This window comes from Phragmites australis, chromosome 12 (assembly GCF_958298935.1).
Source record: "Phragmites australis chromosome 12, lpPhrAust1.1, whole genome shotgun sequence".
NCBI classification, from domain to species: domain Eukaryota; kingdom Viridiplantae; phylum Streptophyta; class Magnoliopsida; order Poales; family Poaceae; genus Phragmites; species Phragmites australis.
The window spans coordinates 30,663,033-30,682,820 of record NC_084932.1 but is presented as its reverse complement, the minus strand read 5'-3'; the positions used below and the strand labels follow the sequence as shown (position 1 = coordinate 30,682,820).

The 19,788-nt window shown below is 44.9% G+C and overlaps 1 protein-coding gene across 2 annotated transcripts; it reads left to right on the top strand.

The window, feature by feature from the left end:
• Positions 1-305: 305 nt before the first annotated feature.
• Positions 306-18,018, top strand: LOC133887165 (uncharacterized). 2 transcript variants are annotated; one of them, XM_062327108.1, is made up of 28 exons: positions 306-516; positions 606-723; positions 810-925; positions 2,344-2,460; positions 2,566-2,706; positions 2,864-3,308; positions 3,402-3,555; positions 3,920-4,041; positions 4,192-4,283; positions 4,406-4,673; positions 4,754-4,805; positions 9,300-9,448; positions 9,534-9,604; positions 9,689-9,862; positions 10,179-10,247; positions 10,406-10,510; positions 10,592-10,681; positions 11,147-11,222; positions 11,296-11,398; positions 11,486-11,555; positions 11,643-11,822; positions 16,174-16,296; positions 16,379-16,462; positions 16,552-16,736; positions 16,829-16,967; positions 17,049-17,108; positions 17,349-17,453; positions 17,539-18,018. In XM_062327108.1, exons 1-28 carry the CDS (start codon positions 427-429, stop codon positions 17,650-17,652), a joined length of 3,612 nt encoding a protein of 1,203 aa, XP_062183092.1. In that variant the 5' UTR covers positions 306-426; the 3' UTR covers positions 17,653-18,018. The 2 variants fall into 2 exon arrangements, with proteins under 2 accessions (XP_062183092.1, XP_062183091.1); XM_062327107.1 differs by having other exon boundaries at positions 2,864-3,555.
• The last annotated feature ends 1,770 nt before the right edge of the window (positions 18,019-19,788 follow it).

The window sequence follows — 19,788 nt, the reverse complement described above, 5'->3', positions numbered from 1 at the left end:
AGAGATTTATATTAATAAGCACCGTGTGGAGAGGACTCTATTAGTTACTGGTGCATGTAGCAGATAACCACTCTATAGCTAGATACAATTGAATTATTAATACCGAGGGAAAGACGCTACCAAAAATTTATAATACAAACATAAATTAAAGCCACGATTAAATGTAAAGCTATCTTTATGCGACCACAATACATATCTTTTCAAAATCGATTGTGAAGTAGTAAAAACGGCACAATCACACCACCATTGAAGGAAGAAAGAGAAGTCTCAAAATCTTATAAGAGGCACCTCCCTCTCTCTCTCCCCCGTCCTCTCGTTGACACCAAAAAAGGTAAATAAAACCATTTCCAGAGGAGGAAAAAGAAACCCAAAGCCAAAAGAATTCCTCTCGAGGGGAGAGGAAACCCTCACCTTTCGGCGAACGCCATGGTGGAGACTCGCCGGAGCTCCGCCGCCGCAAAGCGCCCGTCCCAGTCGCCGTCCTCCTCATCCGTTCCTGCCCCCAAGCGGCCCAAGGTGAGAGCCCCCGCGGATCGAAGAATCTCGAGTCGCCGCCTCTCGATTTGACCCCTCGGCTAACCGATCTGAACCGTCGCCCTAATCAGGCGGAGGCTCCGTCGTCGCCGACGGCGTCCGAGCCCGGGAGGACCGAGGAGGATTCCACGGCGGCCGCGGCCGAGACGAGGAGCACTGGCTCGGCGGAGGACGCGGCGGCGCAGAAAGGTGGGGGCTTTCGGGCGTTTCGGCTCCTATGGTTTGCTGGGGTGGGTTTGGAATCGAGTTCATGGGGTTTTCATGCTTTGGTGCAGATCAAGGAGGGGATAAGCCAGCTGCTACTGCGACAGAGAGTTCGAAGAGGAGGAAGGAGCCGGAGCAACAGCAGCCTGCTGCGCCATGGGCGAAGCTGCTCTCGCAGTGCTCACAGGTGCGGGAACCGATGACTGATAGTTGGGTAGACTTTTCGGTGTACTTGTTGTAGGAATCGAAGTTAAAAGTTGACAATTTTTATGCTGGGCTTCATAAAGTCTCAAATTTTTAGGACGTTTAGGGTGAAATTTTACTCTTCTGATGGTACCTTGCTGTTTGACTAAACTATTTAGTGCGGAATATCACCAGTTTTCCCATTTAGAGCTTGGTCCTGATTACAGTTAGCAAGTGTTCTAAAAGGCTCTCTGGGGTGGTGTGTGGGGGGCGCAGTCGGCCGACTAGTTAGAACATCTTAACTATTGTATACTGTCACTAGTGCTCCTTCAGTCAGCATATTCACATTAGTAGCAGCGGCCAAGCAATACTAGTGTACTAGCTTTTAGTAGAATGACATTAATCAATGGCAAGGAGCATGCCTCTGATGGAGGTGAGCCAGTGAGGGGAGGGGGAAGAGGTGGGACTGACTGGGAATATCTGATCTATAGGGCATGTTTGTTTGGGCTGAGGAAAGCTGGCTTTTGCTGAAAGCTGGCTTCTGGCTTTTGGTTGTTGGCTGTTGGCTAGTTGGCTGGTCTCCTATGACTGCCTAGTTGGCTGGTCTCCTAGCACGCCAACAGGGAAAAGTAATGGTGGGAGGGTTGCATGGAGCGCCTATGTCTAGGCCAATCTTTTGAAGGCTGGAGTTTGCAATTTGTGGTATCAGGTTGCCTGGTTTTGATGCTTAGGTCCATTTAGGGCCAATTTTTGTTGTCCGATGGATTTAGTACATCTGATTTGGGATACATTGATATATTTTTTTCTTCTGTTCTATAGCTTGTAGGGATCAAATAGCAATTTGGAACTTGTGGCTTGGAAGTTTTTCCCCCCTTTAAGAATGTGGGAAACCGAATTTTCAGCAACTGTATTATAACTTGTCCAAAATTTCTGCCTAAATTACCATATTTAGTACATTTTCTTTTGTTTAAGGTTTTCTGCCATCAATTCAGTAGTCTTAGCCTCCTAGGTATTGTAGATTTGTAGTCTCATTTAAAGTCGCTAATAGGTCAAATTTCACACTGTTTAAAATCATTGGTAGTTGTCTTTGTTAACGTATGTCCTTTGGTAATGCTGCCCCCCACCCCCCCCCCCCCCCGGATTTTGAAAATCAGTATCTGCTTGATCAAAGTCATCTCTAGAATTTTTTGTGCAATGATCATTGGCTTTTCTATGGGAACTAACTTTTACAGTTGATCAAGGTGTCACATTTGAAGTAGTTAGTAGGTCAAATTCAAACCTTTTAAAATAATTGTTGATTGCCTTTGGGTAACATATATTTTTTGGTAGTGTTTACTCTACATTTCCATTTTATAATGATGTGGAATAATGCATGAAACATTATGTTACTTCATACCGATAATAAACATATGTGGGCGACAGACTCCTCACCATCCCATCAATGTCCCTCAATTTTCCGTTGGCTCAAACAAAAGCTGTAATTTATGGCTGAAAGACCAACCTGTTAGCAAAATGCTTTGCAAGCTGTGGCGCCTTGAGGTACGTCCTTGTTTTCATGGTTCAGTTTAATTATGCGAGGAGCGCAGGAACATTCTCAAGTGTTTGCTTGTAAGTATTTCATTGGTTTTGATGTTTTACTTTCAGCAAGGAGGTCAATGCGAGTTAGAAGTTATAGGCAAGAAGGGTCTCGTCCAATTAAACGGAAGGTCCTTAAGTTCAGGCATGAAAGTTCCCCTTACAGGAGGGGATGAAGTCATATTCAGTTCGTGTGGCAAGCATGCTTATGTATCCTATTATCATTTCTTGTTCATCCAGTCATACAATTTTTCTTCTATTCTTTTCCATGTATCCCTTTCTTCATTACTCTAGATGCATGCAGTATGCACTTAGGAATGGCAAAACTGTCATATATGTTACCTTTTTTTCCTTTACCAATTCACAGATTTTTCAGCACCCTTTGAACGACAAAGTTCATAAAATGGTGCCATCATCTGCTGTTAGCCTTTTAGAATCTCCAGTTGCTAGTGTCAAGCGTATCCGTACGGATAAGAGAACAGGAGACACTTCAGCTGTTGCTGGTACAGAGATGTTGGCATCTACATCTAATCAGTCAAAGGACCTACCAGTAGTACCTCCTGCATCAGCCGGAGAGAACAGTCAAAGAGTAGTGCAGCCAATGACATCATCTGCTTCTGATAAATCGAAGGGGTGTGCTGTCAGCCCTGATAAGGAATGTGAGAATGGGGAAAATGCTAATGAGGTTAATTCTAACATCGAAGACTCTTCAATAGATGTGGCTGCAGCCCCCGTATCTCCTGATGCTGCTGCGAACGATACCTGTCAACATAATGGCTTTGGGCCTGATGCTCATCTTGGTGCGGAAATCGGTAAGATTGCAACCTATAAGATAAGGCCAGTTCTGAGGATGATTGCAGGATCAACTATATCCGAGTTCGATTTGACTGGTGATCTTTTTAAAGCTCTTGAAGATCAGAGGGATCTCATCAGGGATCTTAGCGCTTCAGCCAGTGTGCCTCCGAGTAGATGTCAAGCCTTTAAGGATGGGATGAAACAAGGAATTATTAGTCCAAGTGATATTGAAGTTACATTTGAGAATTTTCCTTATTATCTCAGGTGATATGCTTTGGATTTATGTTCCTTTGCTGCTTTGACATTATTCTGTTTATGTGAGATTCTTATCATGCTGTCTATTTGAAATTATGCATACATCTTTATTATTTGTATGCTACAGTATAAAAATCTATGGCCACTCATCTATTCTGCTTTGGTTAGCTTTGAGGTTGCCAAAAATGGTGTATGGTTTCGTTCTGTATGTCTATACAAAATATTTTGTAGATTATAGCCACATGATGTTTGGTTGAGTTTTTATATTTTCAAGTCAACGCAGGGCAGTTTGCAGCGTCTTGTTAGCATGCTATTTGTTGTTTGCTCAAATGTCCATATCTTTGTATAATTTATCATTCCTCATCTCATGCAGCGAGAATACAAAGAATGTGCTCTTATCATGTGCATTCATACACTTAGAAAAGAAGGAGTTCATCAAGCAGTTCTCTGAAATTTCATCAATAAACCAGCGAATTTTGTTATCTGGTCCAGCAGGTACTTCCTTGGTTGTTGCGTATTTATTTTTTCCATTGATTTAAATTGAGGTCAATGAGCTTTGAGGTGGCAGTGGCCACTCTTGTTTGGTAATTATCCTGATGCCTGTGTTTCTGTATTCGTCTAATTTTTCTACTGTGTTGCATTTAGGTTCCGAGATTTATCAGGAAACATTGGTAAAGGCACTTGCCAAGCATTTTGGCGCTAGACTCCTTGTTGTGGATTCACTTTTGTTGCCTGGGGTAAGCTCACCATGTATTACTGATACTTATTACTGCTCAAGAATACTCAGAAGCTGAACAAACCTTGAAGTATTACATTTCCATTGTCATTTTCTTATTACTCTAACAAAAAACTCCTTTAGGCGCCTTCAAAGGATCTAGAATCCCAGAAAGATGTTGGGAAGGCTGATAAGTCAGGGGATAAGGCAGGTGGTGAGAAGTTTGGTGAGAAGATTGCACTATTTCAGAAGCATCGTTCTTCCTTGGCGGACACTGTGCACTTCAGGAGACCATCTGCACCAACTTCCAGTGTGAATGCTGATATTGTGGGAACATCTACTCTGCATTCTGCATCGCTACCCAAACAGGAATCATCAACAGCTACTTCCAAGAGCTACACTTTTAGAGAAGGTTTGCTAGCTTTTCTTTATTAACCTTCAAGTTAAGTTATATTTTGCTCAAACATGATTGTATTGCCACATCTTCTGTAGGTGATAGAGTAAGGTATGTGGGTTCAGCTCAGCCATCCTCATTGTCACAAAGGTACCTTGTTTGCTAATATCATGCTCTTATCTTCAATTTATCCAATGTTTGCTGCTTAGAATTGTGCATTATTTTTCATCAGAACTTTGTTGCTTTACGCGATGTCTATGGTAGTGCTATAAGGAAGTTTAAGCGGTAGAGAGTTTTTAAGGACAGATAATCTCTACCCTATATTTTGTAAATGAATATTTTATGAGGTTTATCCATAGTTGTCATGGCGTTGCTATATCGTCGCCGGCGTGGCGGTGAAATGGACCTCGCCACGACAACGGTGTGTATGGCGTACGCCGTCCGGGCTCAGATCCACCCGTTGCGGCACCGCACATGCTTAGATTCGTCTATCGTGGCGCTGTCGTGCTCAGATCCACCACCCGAGCTCCACGCCAACCCAACTGCCCGAGCTCCGCGCCCACCCGGTCGCCCGCTGAGCTTCGCGCTCGCCTACCGCCGCCCACGTCAAGCTCGGGGGGAGAGAGAGAGAGAGAGAGAGAGAGAGAGAGAGAGGATAAGAATGAAGCTATGGTTCCGTGTCGTGCTTGCTATGCTGAGGATTTGAGTGCAAGGACTATGGGTCCCACATGTAAGATGGTTAATTGTTCACTGAAAAAAGCAAATCAGCTATTACGTTGCTATTTCGATTTACTAAAATCCCAGACTATCACTTTTGAACTACATTTACATTGTCACTTGCTAATATAATTTCGTACTATCATATACTATGATGTGTGTTCACCATGCTGATGTGTGTATGGCGTCGCCACGCCGCGCGCCATGGCACTGTAAAGTTGTGAAGGTGGTGGGTCGTCGTGTCTAGCCATGCCGCCACTAAAATTATGGATTTATAATTTTAGTGGTATGAGAGTTTCGTGGAGAGAGATTTTTTGCACTTTATCGTTTAAGTTGTTAGAATTAAAACTTGATGAACACACGCGAACACACTCGAGACACACAGTGGTTGTGCTGCAACTGAACTGCTTTTCTGTAGTATATTCTCATATAACATGAAGTAAACAATGTCTTAAACCTAGCATTAATGGCCTTAACATGGAGTAAAAACACCTTAATTGTGGCTGTTACAAATGCACAAGATATATTATGTCATTCTCCTTAAGTCTTGCTACACCTATTGAATTTGATGAAGACCAATCTTAGAACAAAGTTCATGAAACCTGACGCGACCGAGTGGCTTGGTGAAGATGTCCTCGAGTTGCTCCTCTGTGCGGATGAACTCGACGTCGGTTAGGCCTTGATCTGCACACCTGGATATAATGATAAAACGTATGTCAATGTGCTTGCTTCGGTCGTGATGCACTGGATATTTGACCAAAGAGATTGTGTTGTCCACCTTCAGGACCGACGCGTTGGGCTCTGAATAGAGCATATCCGCTAGAAGCCACGCCAGCCAGACGCCCTGGCAAGCTGTAGATGTGGCGACGATATACTCTGCTTCACAGGAAGATAAATCCATCACTTTTTGCTTCTGAGATTGCCAAGTGATGGGCCAAGGAAGAAGATAACACCGGAGGTGTTCTAATCTGTCATCGACGTCCTCGGCCATGTCACTGTCGCTGTAGCCCAGCAGACACAACCGCACGCTCTTCTTCTTCCCGACTGCATAGAGAACACCCCATGTTTTTGTTTCTGCAACATAGAGTTGTATACGTTTGATGGCAACAAGGTGCTCTTCCCAGGGCGCCTCCATGAAGCGGTTGACGTAGCCTACTGATTACGCTAGGTCCAGCCAGGTTTGGACGTTGTACCGGAGGCTTCCGACTAGACTTCGGTAGAGAGTAGCATCGACCGGTGGGGATGAGCTTGACTTGCTGAGTTTGAGGCGTACCTCCATTGGAGTTTGGCAGGGGTTGCAGTCCATCAGCTCAGCCTTCTCCTGAACCTTCAGCGCGTAGGCCAATTGCCCGAGCTTGATGTCGTTTAGGCTTTGGTGCACCTCGATGCCGAGGTAGTACCTGAGCTCTCCCAAATCTCTCATCCAGAATAGGTTCATCTCCTCCTTGATCTCGTGGATGCCGCTGGTGTTGCTGTCAATGATGATTAAGTCGTTGACGTAGACATCCACGATCAGCTCACGTGTACACTGTGCTCAGAGCTGCTGTGGTGAAATTCGAGTGAGAGCAAAGTGGCATCTAGCTTCGCGTTCCAGACGCGCGGTGCTTGGCGGAGACCGTAGAGCGTCTTGTGATGGCGCAACACCTTGTTCTTGTGCTTGTTGTCGATGAAGCCTAGTGGCTGCATGATGTACTCCTAGAGATCACCATTTAGGAATGCCGACTTCACATCCATATGATGAACCTCCTAGGATTGATGCGCAACGATGGCGAGTAGGAGCCGCACCATCTCCAGATGGGCAATAGGGGTGAAGACCTCATCGAAGTCCACCCCCCGTTGCTAGGCGTAACCCTTGGCGACGAGGAACGCCTTGTGCTTCATAATGTCTCCACTATTGTCGTGCTTTACTTTGTACACCCATTTCAAGCCCATCGCACGGTGACCAGTAGGGAGATCGACAAGGCTCCAAGTTTTGTTGTCAGCAATGGAGTCCATCTCCTGCATCGCCTTCCACCAACTATCGCTCTACTTTGCTTCAGCGAGGATGCTTAGTTCCTTGACGCTCACCATGTGAAGCTCATCGAGGTCGAGTTAGCGTGGTGCGTACCCTCGTGACGTCGTTGGACTGAGGATGTTGTCAACGGTGTGGTAACGGAACAGAGTGTCGTTGTGGTCGGAGAGGCGAATTCCACCCCCGGCAAGCTCGTGGGTGATGGCACACCACCGGCCGTCGCGCTTTGGCTCCCCAGGACAGAGCTGGCAAGCGTGGATGGTGATGCCGATATCGCCGGTGATGCTCCTGCTGGCGCATGCATGTTCTCCATTGCTGTGCCCGACCAATACACAATTGTGTACTCAACCGTGAAAGGTTCATTGCCGATAACGCCGTGCTTCTCCTCTGGGCTCCAGTCCCACTCACCAGTTCATCCAACACCATGTCCCGCGTGTCGAGGGTTTACCTCTGACAACGAGTCCGGGGTATACCGGTCGACGGGTGCGTGGCTACGTTCCGGTGGATACATATGTGTGTGTGTGGGTGTCTGTGTGATGAACTCAGGGACAACAAGAATTATCCAGGTTCAGACCTCTCTCGGGACAATAGCTATACGTCATGTGTATTCTTAGACGAAGAGTGTAAACTGGTTACAGAGAGTTGTTACAACCGAATGCCTGTAAAACTTGTCCCCCTTACAAATCGGGTCCTCCTCTCTATATAACAGAGAGATGGGGGACTTATAGGTGGGTCCGTTTAGCTGACCTATGCTTAACTAGATATTCTGCTCCGGGGTTATCTTCAGGAAGGATTGGATGAGCCTGACTTGTTCTGGAGTCCTGTGAGTCTATACAGTCCACGATGTGTCTTGTGCCGCCCGTCCGCCTACCAGACCGCCCCCATCGACATGCGCCGCAATCCCTTCTGACATGCCGTCCTATCCCGACGCTCTCATGGGTCTATCTGCAAAAAGATATCCACTTGCCTTTCCTGAGCGTCAGGTCCGTCTCATTGCCTTGCTCCGCACGCCCGTCTAACACCGCGTCACGTAAACGTAATTCGTGGTTAGGTCGTAGGTGCGGTATGCCTTTGATCCAGGCTCAGTCGATGCAGATCATTGGCTTGCTCTGATACCAAAATGTTAGAATTAAAACTCGATGAACACACGCGAACACACTGGAGACACACGGTGGTTGTGCTGCAACTGAATAGCTTTTCTGTAGTCTATTCACTCTTATAACAAGAAGTAAACAACGTCTTAAACCTGACCTTAATGGCCCTAATGACCTTAACAAGGAGTAAAAACACCTTAATGGTGGCTGTTATAAACGCACAAGATTTATTCTGGCATAAGTGGTATGAAGTATGAGGTGCACAAGCTTATATTGGTGAACATATGCACAAACTTGGATCCAATCTGGGGGGTACAAGTTGGAGATAGGATTTCCCCAATCCCACTTATGCATCTTTCCATTTTACTGAGTCAGACGGGGCAAAGCCGAGCCCAGCGGGACAATCACTGGCTTGGGCTTCCCAGATTGATCCGACAGACAGGATGTAGTTTGTGCATATGTCACCAATATATGCTTCTGTGCCTTATACTTACTCAATTTGAAATGCATGTCTGTAGGCCTGTTGTACAGCAATGCTTTCTTAGACTGCGAATCTCCGTCAATACAATTGTTTCCGACATACTTTCCAATACTTCATTTCCCTGGAATGCTTGATAGAAAGAGGAAATCACTAGCTAGAATACGAGATTTCTCAATAGCCAACCAAGTTATGAGTTTACTTTCTACTTACAGTCCTATTGCGTTCACTCACAGTTAGCTTGACAACAAGATGAGTCCTTTACTCCTTTTGACATTATGTCTTTTTTCTAGCAATCCTATTCTTCCAATAATTTTTTTATGAATCGTTTCATTGATCTCCAGGGGACCAAGTTATGGTTATCGAGGCAGAGTGATGCTTGCTTTTGAAGATAATGGATCCTCAAAAATTGGAGTCCGATTTGACAAGCAGATCCCTGATGGTAATGATCTTGGTGGTATGTGTGAGGAAGATCATGGTTTCTTCTGCTCTGGTTAGCTCATAATTCTGGATCCCCATGACTTCTTTGGCAGTTCTTTTAGTTTCTTATTTGTTGCTGATCATCATCATTTCCACAGCTGAATTACTTCGCCCAGACTTTTCCGGTGGTGAAGAAGTTGAGAGGCTAGCTATGACTGAGTTAATTGAGGTACTGCCACTTTTCAGAATTATAGGAACCCTGCAAAAATAAGTTATGCCTTTGTATAATTGTATGATTTTCATTTCTTGTCAGGTCATCTCAGAAGAAAACAAATCTGGACCTCTGATAGTGTTACTTAAGGATGTAGAGAAATCATTCACTGGAATTACAGAGTCACTTTCATCTTTAAGGAACAAACTCGAATCACTTCCACCCGGTGTTCTTATTATAGGATCCCACACCCAGATGGACAGCCGCAAAGAGAAGGTACATATTATTCCTGAGAAACTAGACAAATTTGTACTGTGAGTTTACGTTCTCATGGTATTATGGCATATTGGATCCTGCCTGTCTTTTAGAATTGACCAGAACTAGGTGAGGCCACTAATTTTGGCAGCATCAATTACTGATAACTCTTAGGGGTTAAAGTCACATTCACATTGCAGAACTGTATTTTTTTTCACTTTCTTACACGCCGGGGTTTTTTGTTGGCATATCCCTTTTACCCTTTAATTTCTATCAGCTGCCTCTCTTCTAGTGCTAGCAAAAGTTTGCTAAGATGGTGCCGTGATCTGTCTTGCAGGCACATCCTGGAGGTTTTCTTTTCACGAAGTTTGCTAGTAGCAGCCAGACGCTTTTTGACCTTTTCCCGGTAAAGAAATCCGTTATCTTATTCTTTATTTTCTTCTTGAAGTTTATAAATGTAGAAGGTTTGCATTTAGTAGTCTGATGAACCCATGATATTGATGTTATCTCCCTGATTTGCAATGTTTTGGTTTATTATTGTATGTTTTTTTTTGTAAATTGCAGGATAGCTTTGGTAGCAGGTTGCATGAAAGGAACAAAGAAAGTCCAAAGGCAATGAAACATCTAAATAAACTCTTCCCTAACAAAATTTCGATCCAGCTTCCGCAGGTGATTATATACCTTGTTACACTCATTTATTCAAGTGTTGTGATTAAGCATCTTGTCTAATCTAAATAATAAAATTTACAGGATGAAGCTCTACTTACAGATTGGAAGCAACAGTTGGATCGTGACGTTGAAACCCTTAAAGCCAAATCCAATGTTGGTAGCATTCGCACGGTAAGCTGTGGAATAAAACACAACATTTTGCTTGTCTCTTGCAACTTCATATTTCCCACTGTAATCTGTGTATGTTTCTTTAAAACTGAAGCTTCCGTGATGCCTTAGCTATTTATGGCTTGAGTTTATTCCCAACCTGCCATTGAAATATCTGTTTGATAGTATTTTCAAGGGCTAAGATATTTCTTAAATAAAACCTATGCTATATTTCTCACAAGTGATCAGTCACATATGTGTTTGATAGTATTATTCTTTTTGATAATCTGTTGCTTTTTACATATGTATGAAATTATGAATGCATATTTTCACCTGTTTTATAATTATGCGATTATTTTATGTATATGCTTTTTCTGTCAATGTCAACTTTGTGATGTGGCCAAAATGGCTAGCATGTGAGCTTTCCTTGCTTATAATTATTGAATTCTTCTTGACTACTATATGATTGTTCATTTCTCCATAATGCAGTTTCTGACCCGCAGTGGAATTGAATGCAATGACCTTGAAGAATTATTCATCAAAGACCAATCACTGAGTAATGAAAGTGAGTACTTTTGTTCTTTATGTTTATCTGAAGAATTCCAATTTGAAACTTTTGTTACTCCAAACTTTCTCAGATGTGGACAAAATCGTTGGGTACGCTGTGAGTTATCACCTTAAGCACAATAAAGTTGAAACCTCCAACTCCAAGGATGCTAAACTTGTACTCACAAGTGAAAGGTAGTAATGCTTTTTCTGATATTTTTTTCTTGGTTCCTGTCAATCAATCTTATCAGTGGAATGCTAAATTGTTACTGTGAATGACAGCCTTAAGCATGGGCTCAACATGCTACAGAGCATGCAAAGTGATAACAAGGGCTCCAAAAAATCATTGAAGGTACACTCTGTCCCACTTGTTGCTAGCTTTCTGGTCATACCTTGAGTTAGTTACCAATCACTCTACTTCTACTTTTTTTTTTCTTAGGATGTTGTCACAGAGAATGAATTTGAGAAAAGGCTTTTGGCGGATGTTATTCCACCTAATGACATTGGAGTTACCTTCGATGATATTGGAGCATTGGAGAATGTAAAGGACACATTAAAGGAGCTGGTGATGCTCCCTTTACAAAGGCCTGAATTGTTCTGCAAAGGCCAGTTAACAAAGGTAGTATCATAAAATCGAATTATGCATGAAGTCTCTCACATGGGGGGGGGGGGGGGGTAGTCATGTGGGCCATCAAGCTGAGAGGTAGACCACTGACGCACAGAAGGAACAAGAAGAGTGCGCACTGTAGTCATATGGGTCATCGGAGCAAAAGTCTCATCATAGTCACGACCATGCTCTTGCTGGAAACCATGGGCAACAAGACGAGCATTATAGCGCTCAAGAGAACCATCAGAGTGGGTCTTAACCTTATAGAGCCACTTGCACGTGATATGACGAACACGTGATAACCTTATAGATTCCACGTACCGATGCGTTCAAGAGCAGCAAGCTCCTCAACCATCGCATGCTGCCATTCCTGATGAATAACAGCCTCACGGTAAGAAGACAGCTCAGCAGGAACGACACCAACAAAACTAAAACGATCAGGAGGTCTAATCGAATGGCGATCACGAAGAGAATAGCGTGGAGAGGAAGGAACTGAATCATCAGAAGGAGATGTCTCATCAGAAAGTGGCTCAGCAGGATGTGAGACAGCACGAGAACGACGAGTGTAGTAGAAAAGAAAAGGCTCAACTAGACCAGAAGTAGTAGGAGCATGAGGTGAGGAAGCCAAAGGCGTGGAAAGTGTCGAAGTAGGCACAACAGGAGAGGGCACCAATGGTGCTTGGGGAAGTGAAGAAGAAACAAGTGTGGCAGGAAAAGTGAGAAAAGATAGAGGCTTGACCAAGGATGCTGAAGAAGAAGTTGTGGAACAAGGATAGAAGGGACAAGACTCATCAGAAGTAACATCCCGAGAAATACGTATTCGGCGAGCAACAGGGTCTCAACACCTATAACCCTTATGCTCAGCACTAGTCAAGAAAGACACTCAACAGATTGAGCAGTCAGTTTGGTACATTCACGAGGTGTTAGAAGGATGTAGCCAAAAAGATGAAGAGAGTAGTCAGGAAGGCGTCCACATAGACGCTCAAAAGGAATCCCACCATTGAGAGCAGAGGAGGGTTGGATATTGACCAAGTATGTGGCAGTGGAGATCGCCTCAGCTAAAAAATGAGGTGGAACAGAAGAGGCAAGCATAAGTGCACGAGCAGTCTTAAGAAAATGATGATGCTTGCGCTCAGCAACACCATTCTGAGTATGAGCTCCAGGGCAGGAGAACTGAGACAACGTACCATGTTCAGCAAGAAAGGAACGAAGATGCCCAGAAAAAAATTCACCAGCAGAGCCCGCACGAAAAACACGAATAGGAGTGTCAAACTGAGTGCGAATTGTTGTGGCAAAACACTTATATATAGATACCACCTCGCTACGAGAAGACATGAAATAAATCCCAAGTGTGGCAAGAGAAATCATCTATAAAGATTATATAGTAGCTATGATCCCCTTTCGAAACGGAGGGAGCTGGACCCCATACATCTGAATGAACAATATCAAAAGGACTTTAAGACACTGACTCACTATAAGGATAGGGAAGTTGAATCTATTTACCAAGCTTACAACCTTGACAATCTAAGGATGCATCTCCTGAAACAGACCCTAAAAGACTGACGAACTAATGAAGACAGACGTGACCCACAAACATGATCAAGACGATGATGCCACTGCTCGAAGGAGGCAGCAGTCAAGGAAGCAGAGAGACCAGCGGCAGCAGCAGAAGGAAGACGAAGCCAGCCAAGCTCCCATAGACGCTGAGAATCATGGTGCCAGGGGCAATGCCAACTAGAGCACCCGTGCAACGATCCTGAACACAGCAAGAGTCAGAATCTAGGAGAACACAACAATCATGGTCAGTAAGTTGACCAGCTGACATGAGTTGCATGGTGAGTTGGGGAACGTGAGCAACGGAAGGAACGCTAAAAGAAGAAGTGCTAAGAGTGCTCCAACCAGCAACAGAAAGAGAAATACCATCAGCGGTGATGACATAAATAGGAGAAACAAGAGGATGAAGCGAAGACAAACTGGAAGAATCAAAAGTCATATGAAAGAAGCTTCTTGAGTCAAGAATCCAAGGTGAAGTACTTGACTGCGTAGAAGTTGGTCTCTCAGTGATAGAAGAGGGAGTAGAAGAGCTAGTATAACCTGTCGGTGCAGAGCCAGAGGTAGCAACCAGGCGACGAAGCAGCGTAACAATCTCATGCTGAGTGTCGGTCGAAGGGGTAGTCGGGGTAGAAGCACTAGAGGAACGACGAAGATGTTTCTTCTTGTAGCAGTTCGTCTCAACATGGCTCTCCTTGCTGCAGCAGGTGCAGCGAGCACAACAGGAGGACGAGCAACCAATACTGAAGGAAGTGGCAGCAGCCTAGAACCACGCAGACGAGTCTCCTCTGAGTGCAACTCCGTAAGAGCCTCCACAAGCGTGACACGAGGATGTCGAGCAAGTAGCTGAGCCCGACACTGCTCAAACTCTGGACGAAGACGAGTCAGGAACTCGTAGAGGCGTCGAAAGTCACGCTCAACACGTAGATCCAAGCAGCACTGACAAGAGTGACAACCAGCAACAGAAAGAGTCCAACTGACGCCACACATCTAACATCTGAGCATAGAAAGCATCAACTGTTGCATCCCCCTGCTGAAGAGATTGCTCCTGGCGAACAACAGACAGATAAAGAGCATCCCCTGACGGCTCAATAGGTCTGACGAAGATGAGTCCACATCTGAAAGGTAGTAGAGAATCCAACAATCTCAGAAGAAAACCTGTGCTCCACACTAGCAATTAGAATAGACGCCGCACGGGCATCATCCATCCGCTGAGCAATGTTAGACAACCGGTCACGGTACAGCTCCAAAGCTTCCTGATAGCGGAGACGGCCTTCTCATAAGCGAATGTGGCGATGTCAATAGCTGCCTTGTCTCCTGTATCAACAGTCGGCTGCACGGCGAAGCTCTAGGGAAGCCGGACAAGGAACGTCGCCACAGAGAACACCCCATAGACAAAAGCCGCGCATGTGAACGCGCATATGCTGCACAAAGTCCCGGTAGTTGGCACCATCAAAGAACACCGAGCACCGAGGAACTGAAACGATGCTTGACGACATCCTGAAGAGGTGACGAACGACGGCGAGAGCGTAAAGGAGAAGTGGCAATCGACGACGAGAGCGCAAAGGTAACGGCGAGCAACAGCAAGTAGCAATGAACGACGAGAGCGCAAAGAAAAGCGGCAAGCGACGGCGAGAGCGCAAAGAAAGCGGCGAGCTGTTACGGTTTTTTTTTGCTTTGCTTTTCTCTTTTCTTCTTTGGCTCGGGCTATGTTAGACGGCTCTGGTTTAGAGCCGCTCGAAACACAAACGAACGACGAAGGCCGGCGGAATCAGGAGTGGCGGCAGCGGCCGAGACCTAGCGGCTGTTGTCTGGTGGCCGGGCGACCGTCGGATCCACGTAGGTGAGCGGCCGGCGACGGATTCGCGCAGGCGAGTGGAGCGTTGAAGATGCGTAGGGAAGCAGTCGTATGTCCAGGCAGCCAGGAGACATCGGGCGCGGGTGGACGTTTAGGCGCCGAGGATAGCGACTGGCCGCACTGGCGTCGGGCAGAGTAGACCGGAGTCGAGCCGCGCGGGAATGGGGCGACACAGGGGCGTGGGTGGGGGAACTGACGACGTTTAGAGGTTGGCTGGTGGCGTGGAGAGGTGAGGGAGGGGGGAGCTGAACCCGGGGGGGGGGGACAGCTGCTAGATCAGGGCGAGTTGTGTGTCCAAGAAAAACTCTAGTTTTAATACCATGTTAGGAATAGTGTATTCTCTGGAAGCCCTGGGCTGAATATATATACATGTACAGGTGATAATATGCAAGAAGCCCCTTATAGTCTACGGGATATTATACAAAACGATATTGTGATGTCTTTTTTTTCAAGTCTTGAAACCATGATGTAAGAACCATTTAATACGTATGCTTTTAACAGAGGTAAGATATGGCGATGTCTTTTTGCCATTTCATATTATTGCTAGAATCTTCCCAAAGCCAACAATTTGCATGAATACAAAAATGAAATCACTAAGGTGCATTTAATTTCCTTGTCTTCTGGAGTTCTTCTGAATACACTATTTCTCTAGGTAATTTGACTGTTGTTTCTATACGGTTTTCGTTTTTCATTTTTCTTATGAGTGGCAAAATGCTTTGAAAGACTAAGATCTAGGCTTATGAACTAGCTGAGTCGCCTGATGGATACGTAAGGGATTGCGCCCTGCTTACTTTTTGCATGAAACTCTTGGCCTCCAAGGATATCCAGCCTCTTTAGTTTATGTTATTTAATAATAGTAGTATATTAGTTAATCCTAGATATGTTGGAAACTTCGTTTTATCCTGTTGCTCCGGTCGAGATCTTAAAACTGCCTCCTCAATTTGTTTCTTGCAGCCTTGCAAGGGAATATTGCTTTTTGGACCTCCTGGCACTGGGAAAACTATGCTTGCTAAAGCAGTGGCAACTAAAGCGGGCGCTAATTTCATCAACATATCAATGTCAAGCATTACATCAAAGGTATTATTATTTCATCCAAAGAGCAACTGATGAGGTTCACTATGTGCGTCACAAGGCTAATTAGTGGTTTGCTTACTTTCAGTGGTTTGGTGAAGGAGAGAAATACGTAAAAGCCGTTTTCTCGTTAGCAAGTAAAATATCTCCCAGTGTAATATTTATTGATGAGGTATGCAAGCACACAAGTTGCTTTTGTTACTGTTATTAGTTTATTTATCTATTGATACAATCTGTACTAACTGTTTTAACTTTCTGCAGGTCGACAGTATGCTAGGAAGGAGAGAAAATCCAGGGGAGCATGAAGCAATGCGCAAGATGAAAAATGAATTTATGGTAAACTGGGACGGGTTGCGCACTAAAGATAACGAGCGTGTACTGGTTCTTGGTGCTACAAATAGACCTTTTGACCTGGATGAGGCTGTGATTAGGAGGTTCCCCCGCAGGTGACTATAGTTTTGTGCAGTGGGGCTGGATTATCTAATTTCTGCTGTTGATTTCATATTTATAACCATTTGATTAATGACTATCGCTGCAGGTTAATGGTTAACTTACCTGATGCATCAAATAGAGAGAAAATTTTAAAAGTAATTCTAGCAAAAGAAGAGTTGGGACCCGATCTTGATCTGGAGTCACTTGCCAATATGACTGATGGATATTCAGGAAGCGACCTGAAGGTATGTTTGATGATGATATTCTTTCATATATACCAAGTGATAGAAAGGTTTTGCATAGTTTTCACGGAGTTTGTGTTTCAGAATCTGTGTGTGACCGCAGCGCATTACCCCATTCGGGAAATTCTGGAGAAGGAAAAGAAGGTATACAATGTTGTCTTTCTTTTCTGCTTTTGGTTGCAGCATGATTATCCCTTGCAGCGGGAAGAAGTGATGTGTGATACAAAAAGTGACAATTTTGCAGACAATAGTCAATTAGTCACTGTATGGTCTTGTGTTGGTTGACATCTTTGTTAGATGCCCACTTCATTCTTTCATTGCAATTAGACACTATGAGCGTTTGATTAATTTTTAAGCTGGGTGGTTCCATTCCGTTGTATGCAGGAGAAGAATTTGGCAAAAGAAGAAGGTAAGCCTGAGCCTGCATTGTATGGAAGCGAGCACATTCGTCCTCTTAGCATAGATGACTTCAAATCTGCCCATGAGCAGGTGAGAGCGCCTACCTTACCTCCATTTCAAATCCATCCATGTTTTCTTGTGTTAGGAGCAGTTACCTAATCTATCTTCGTCGTAGGTTTGCGCGAGCGTTTCATCTGATTCGGCGAACATGAATGAGCTTCTTCAATGGAACGACCTGTACGGTGAAGGCGGTTCGAGGAAGAAGAAAGCACTGAGCTACTTCATGTGATAGTGGGCATAAATCAAGGATAAAAAACTGCGTCATATTGTACAGCCACCATAGTACCCTCCTTGGTTTGTGCGTCGTTGCGACTTGGCCAGCCTGAACCAGTCGGGTTTTTCCTCCTCCCCCCTCAGCAGCCGCGGCTGGCTCCCCACCATCCTCCCGGTGTAATTAGATTGTGTACCGAGTTATTTATCAGTTGTTTGCTTCCGAGTTAAGGTCAAGTTGAAATTCCATTGTTCTCTTTCTTCTTCTTCATTCGAAGTTAACTTTGTTGCAGCCAATGTCCTTGGCTATAGGCCTTTTGTGTACCGCTGTACATGTGAAATGAAGGGACATGGGAATAAGAACATTCTCCACCTGTTGTTGACAGTATGGTACAGTAATTTTTTGCAGACTGTGACTGGTCCTGGATTGGATTGGTGCCATCATAAAAATTAAGGAAGGTGCCTTTGCTGTCGTCGAATTTAATGTGTTTGTTGAGTCGCTTGGGGTTTGTGAGATGAATTGCATGCATAATTACATAATTGCACGATCCCATTGATTCCACTACATGTCTGCTCAGTTTACCTGATAACTTCAACATGTAAGCAGCTAAATGTTTTTGCAGCTAACTTAAGTATATCACAGCTTACAAATTTCATGAAACATCACCAGTTTCCCTTCATTCCATCAGCTGTGCTATTAACATTACTACATCCAGATACACAAATGAGCAGTATGATTATATATTTTCCTGTCAGCACAAGCCAAAATTTGCTTCGAGAAAAAGACAGACGCTTCAAATTCGGGGCGGCGGTGCGGAGCCGGCGAGGTGAGCCTTGTGCTGGAGTCCTGCCGGCGACCGCATCCTGCTGCTTGCTGGCCAACTAACTGCAGGGACACAGGACGCGACTGGGGCCACTGCAGCAGGTGAGGTCGCCGGTGCGCCTATGGGACGCTGTGCCGCAACGTTAGCAGCGACGGCGGCCGCTGTGGCTACGCCGGCGGCCGGTAGCTAGTGCAAGGAACTGCATGTGTTTTGATGCAGGTTTTTTTTAAGCCATTTTTAAACTAATATTTTAAAAATAGCATGTGAGACACTAAATTTTCAAGAACTAGCTTCTTTTATCATACCAAAGTACATGATGTGACTCCCCACGTGGTTAAGCTAATGCATGTGACGTAACCAAGGTGGTCACACTGCCGTCTCGCCCCGGCGCCTTGCCACGTTGCCCCTTTTGTCACGCCAAAATTCACGCCATGTGAACTTTGGCGTGATAAAAGGGGCTAGTTCTTGAAAATTTAGTGTCTCACGTGCTGTTTTTAAAATATTAATTTAAAAAAGACTAAAATAAAAAATTCCTCCTCCTGAATTGAATGCTGAAATATGCATGTTCTGCTTATTTACTCGCCAAAATGTAAATAATCTATGTAGAAAGCACGGTACACTACAAGAGAAGCCCCGGACAAAGCTAGAATTTATTCAAAGATAAAAGAACCATGAGGGCAAGAATTCAAGTACGTGATAACGTGACTTTTTTGAACAACTTTCGAAAAGGACATGGAGTTCCTGCAATTCACTATAGAAGAATAGAGTTGATCCAGTTTATGAGAAGAACTGGGTCCGAAAACCTTATAACCGCACAATGAAGAACCCAGTCGGCTTACCACCACTGACCAACATCCTACAGATGACAAAGCCAGACAAAGGTTATCGTTGCCAAGCTCGTCGCAATAGCAACACAGCAGCTCCGACTTCTCACGACGGACCTCATCCTTTGCCTCACTATCGTTGCGCCCACGCACACAGCTATCACCGAAATAGTCTCGAGAAAGAACGCACTGTATGTCATCGTTGCCAAGCTTCGTCGCACCCCAACGACGTAGCACCTCCGACTCCACAATAGCATGCTCAACCCTTGCCTGTCAGCCGCCCACCGTGAAGCATGAAGCGCAGCTCCAAGGATGCAGAAGCCTCGTCATCAACCCAGCCCGTATCCTCATCGCAGCCAATCAACACATCGGTCCCAGCCAGCGTAGGCAGGAAACTCTAAGGTAATGCCTCCACGGAGGATACGACGATCGAACTGTGGCCTAGGGATGGCAACGGGGCGGGTTCGAGTCGGGTCCCCGCGGGTTTTAGACCCGGCGTGGGCGGGG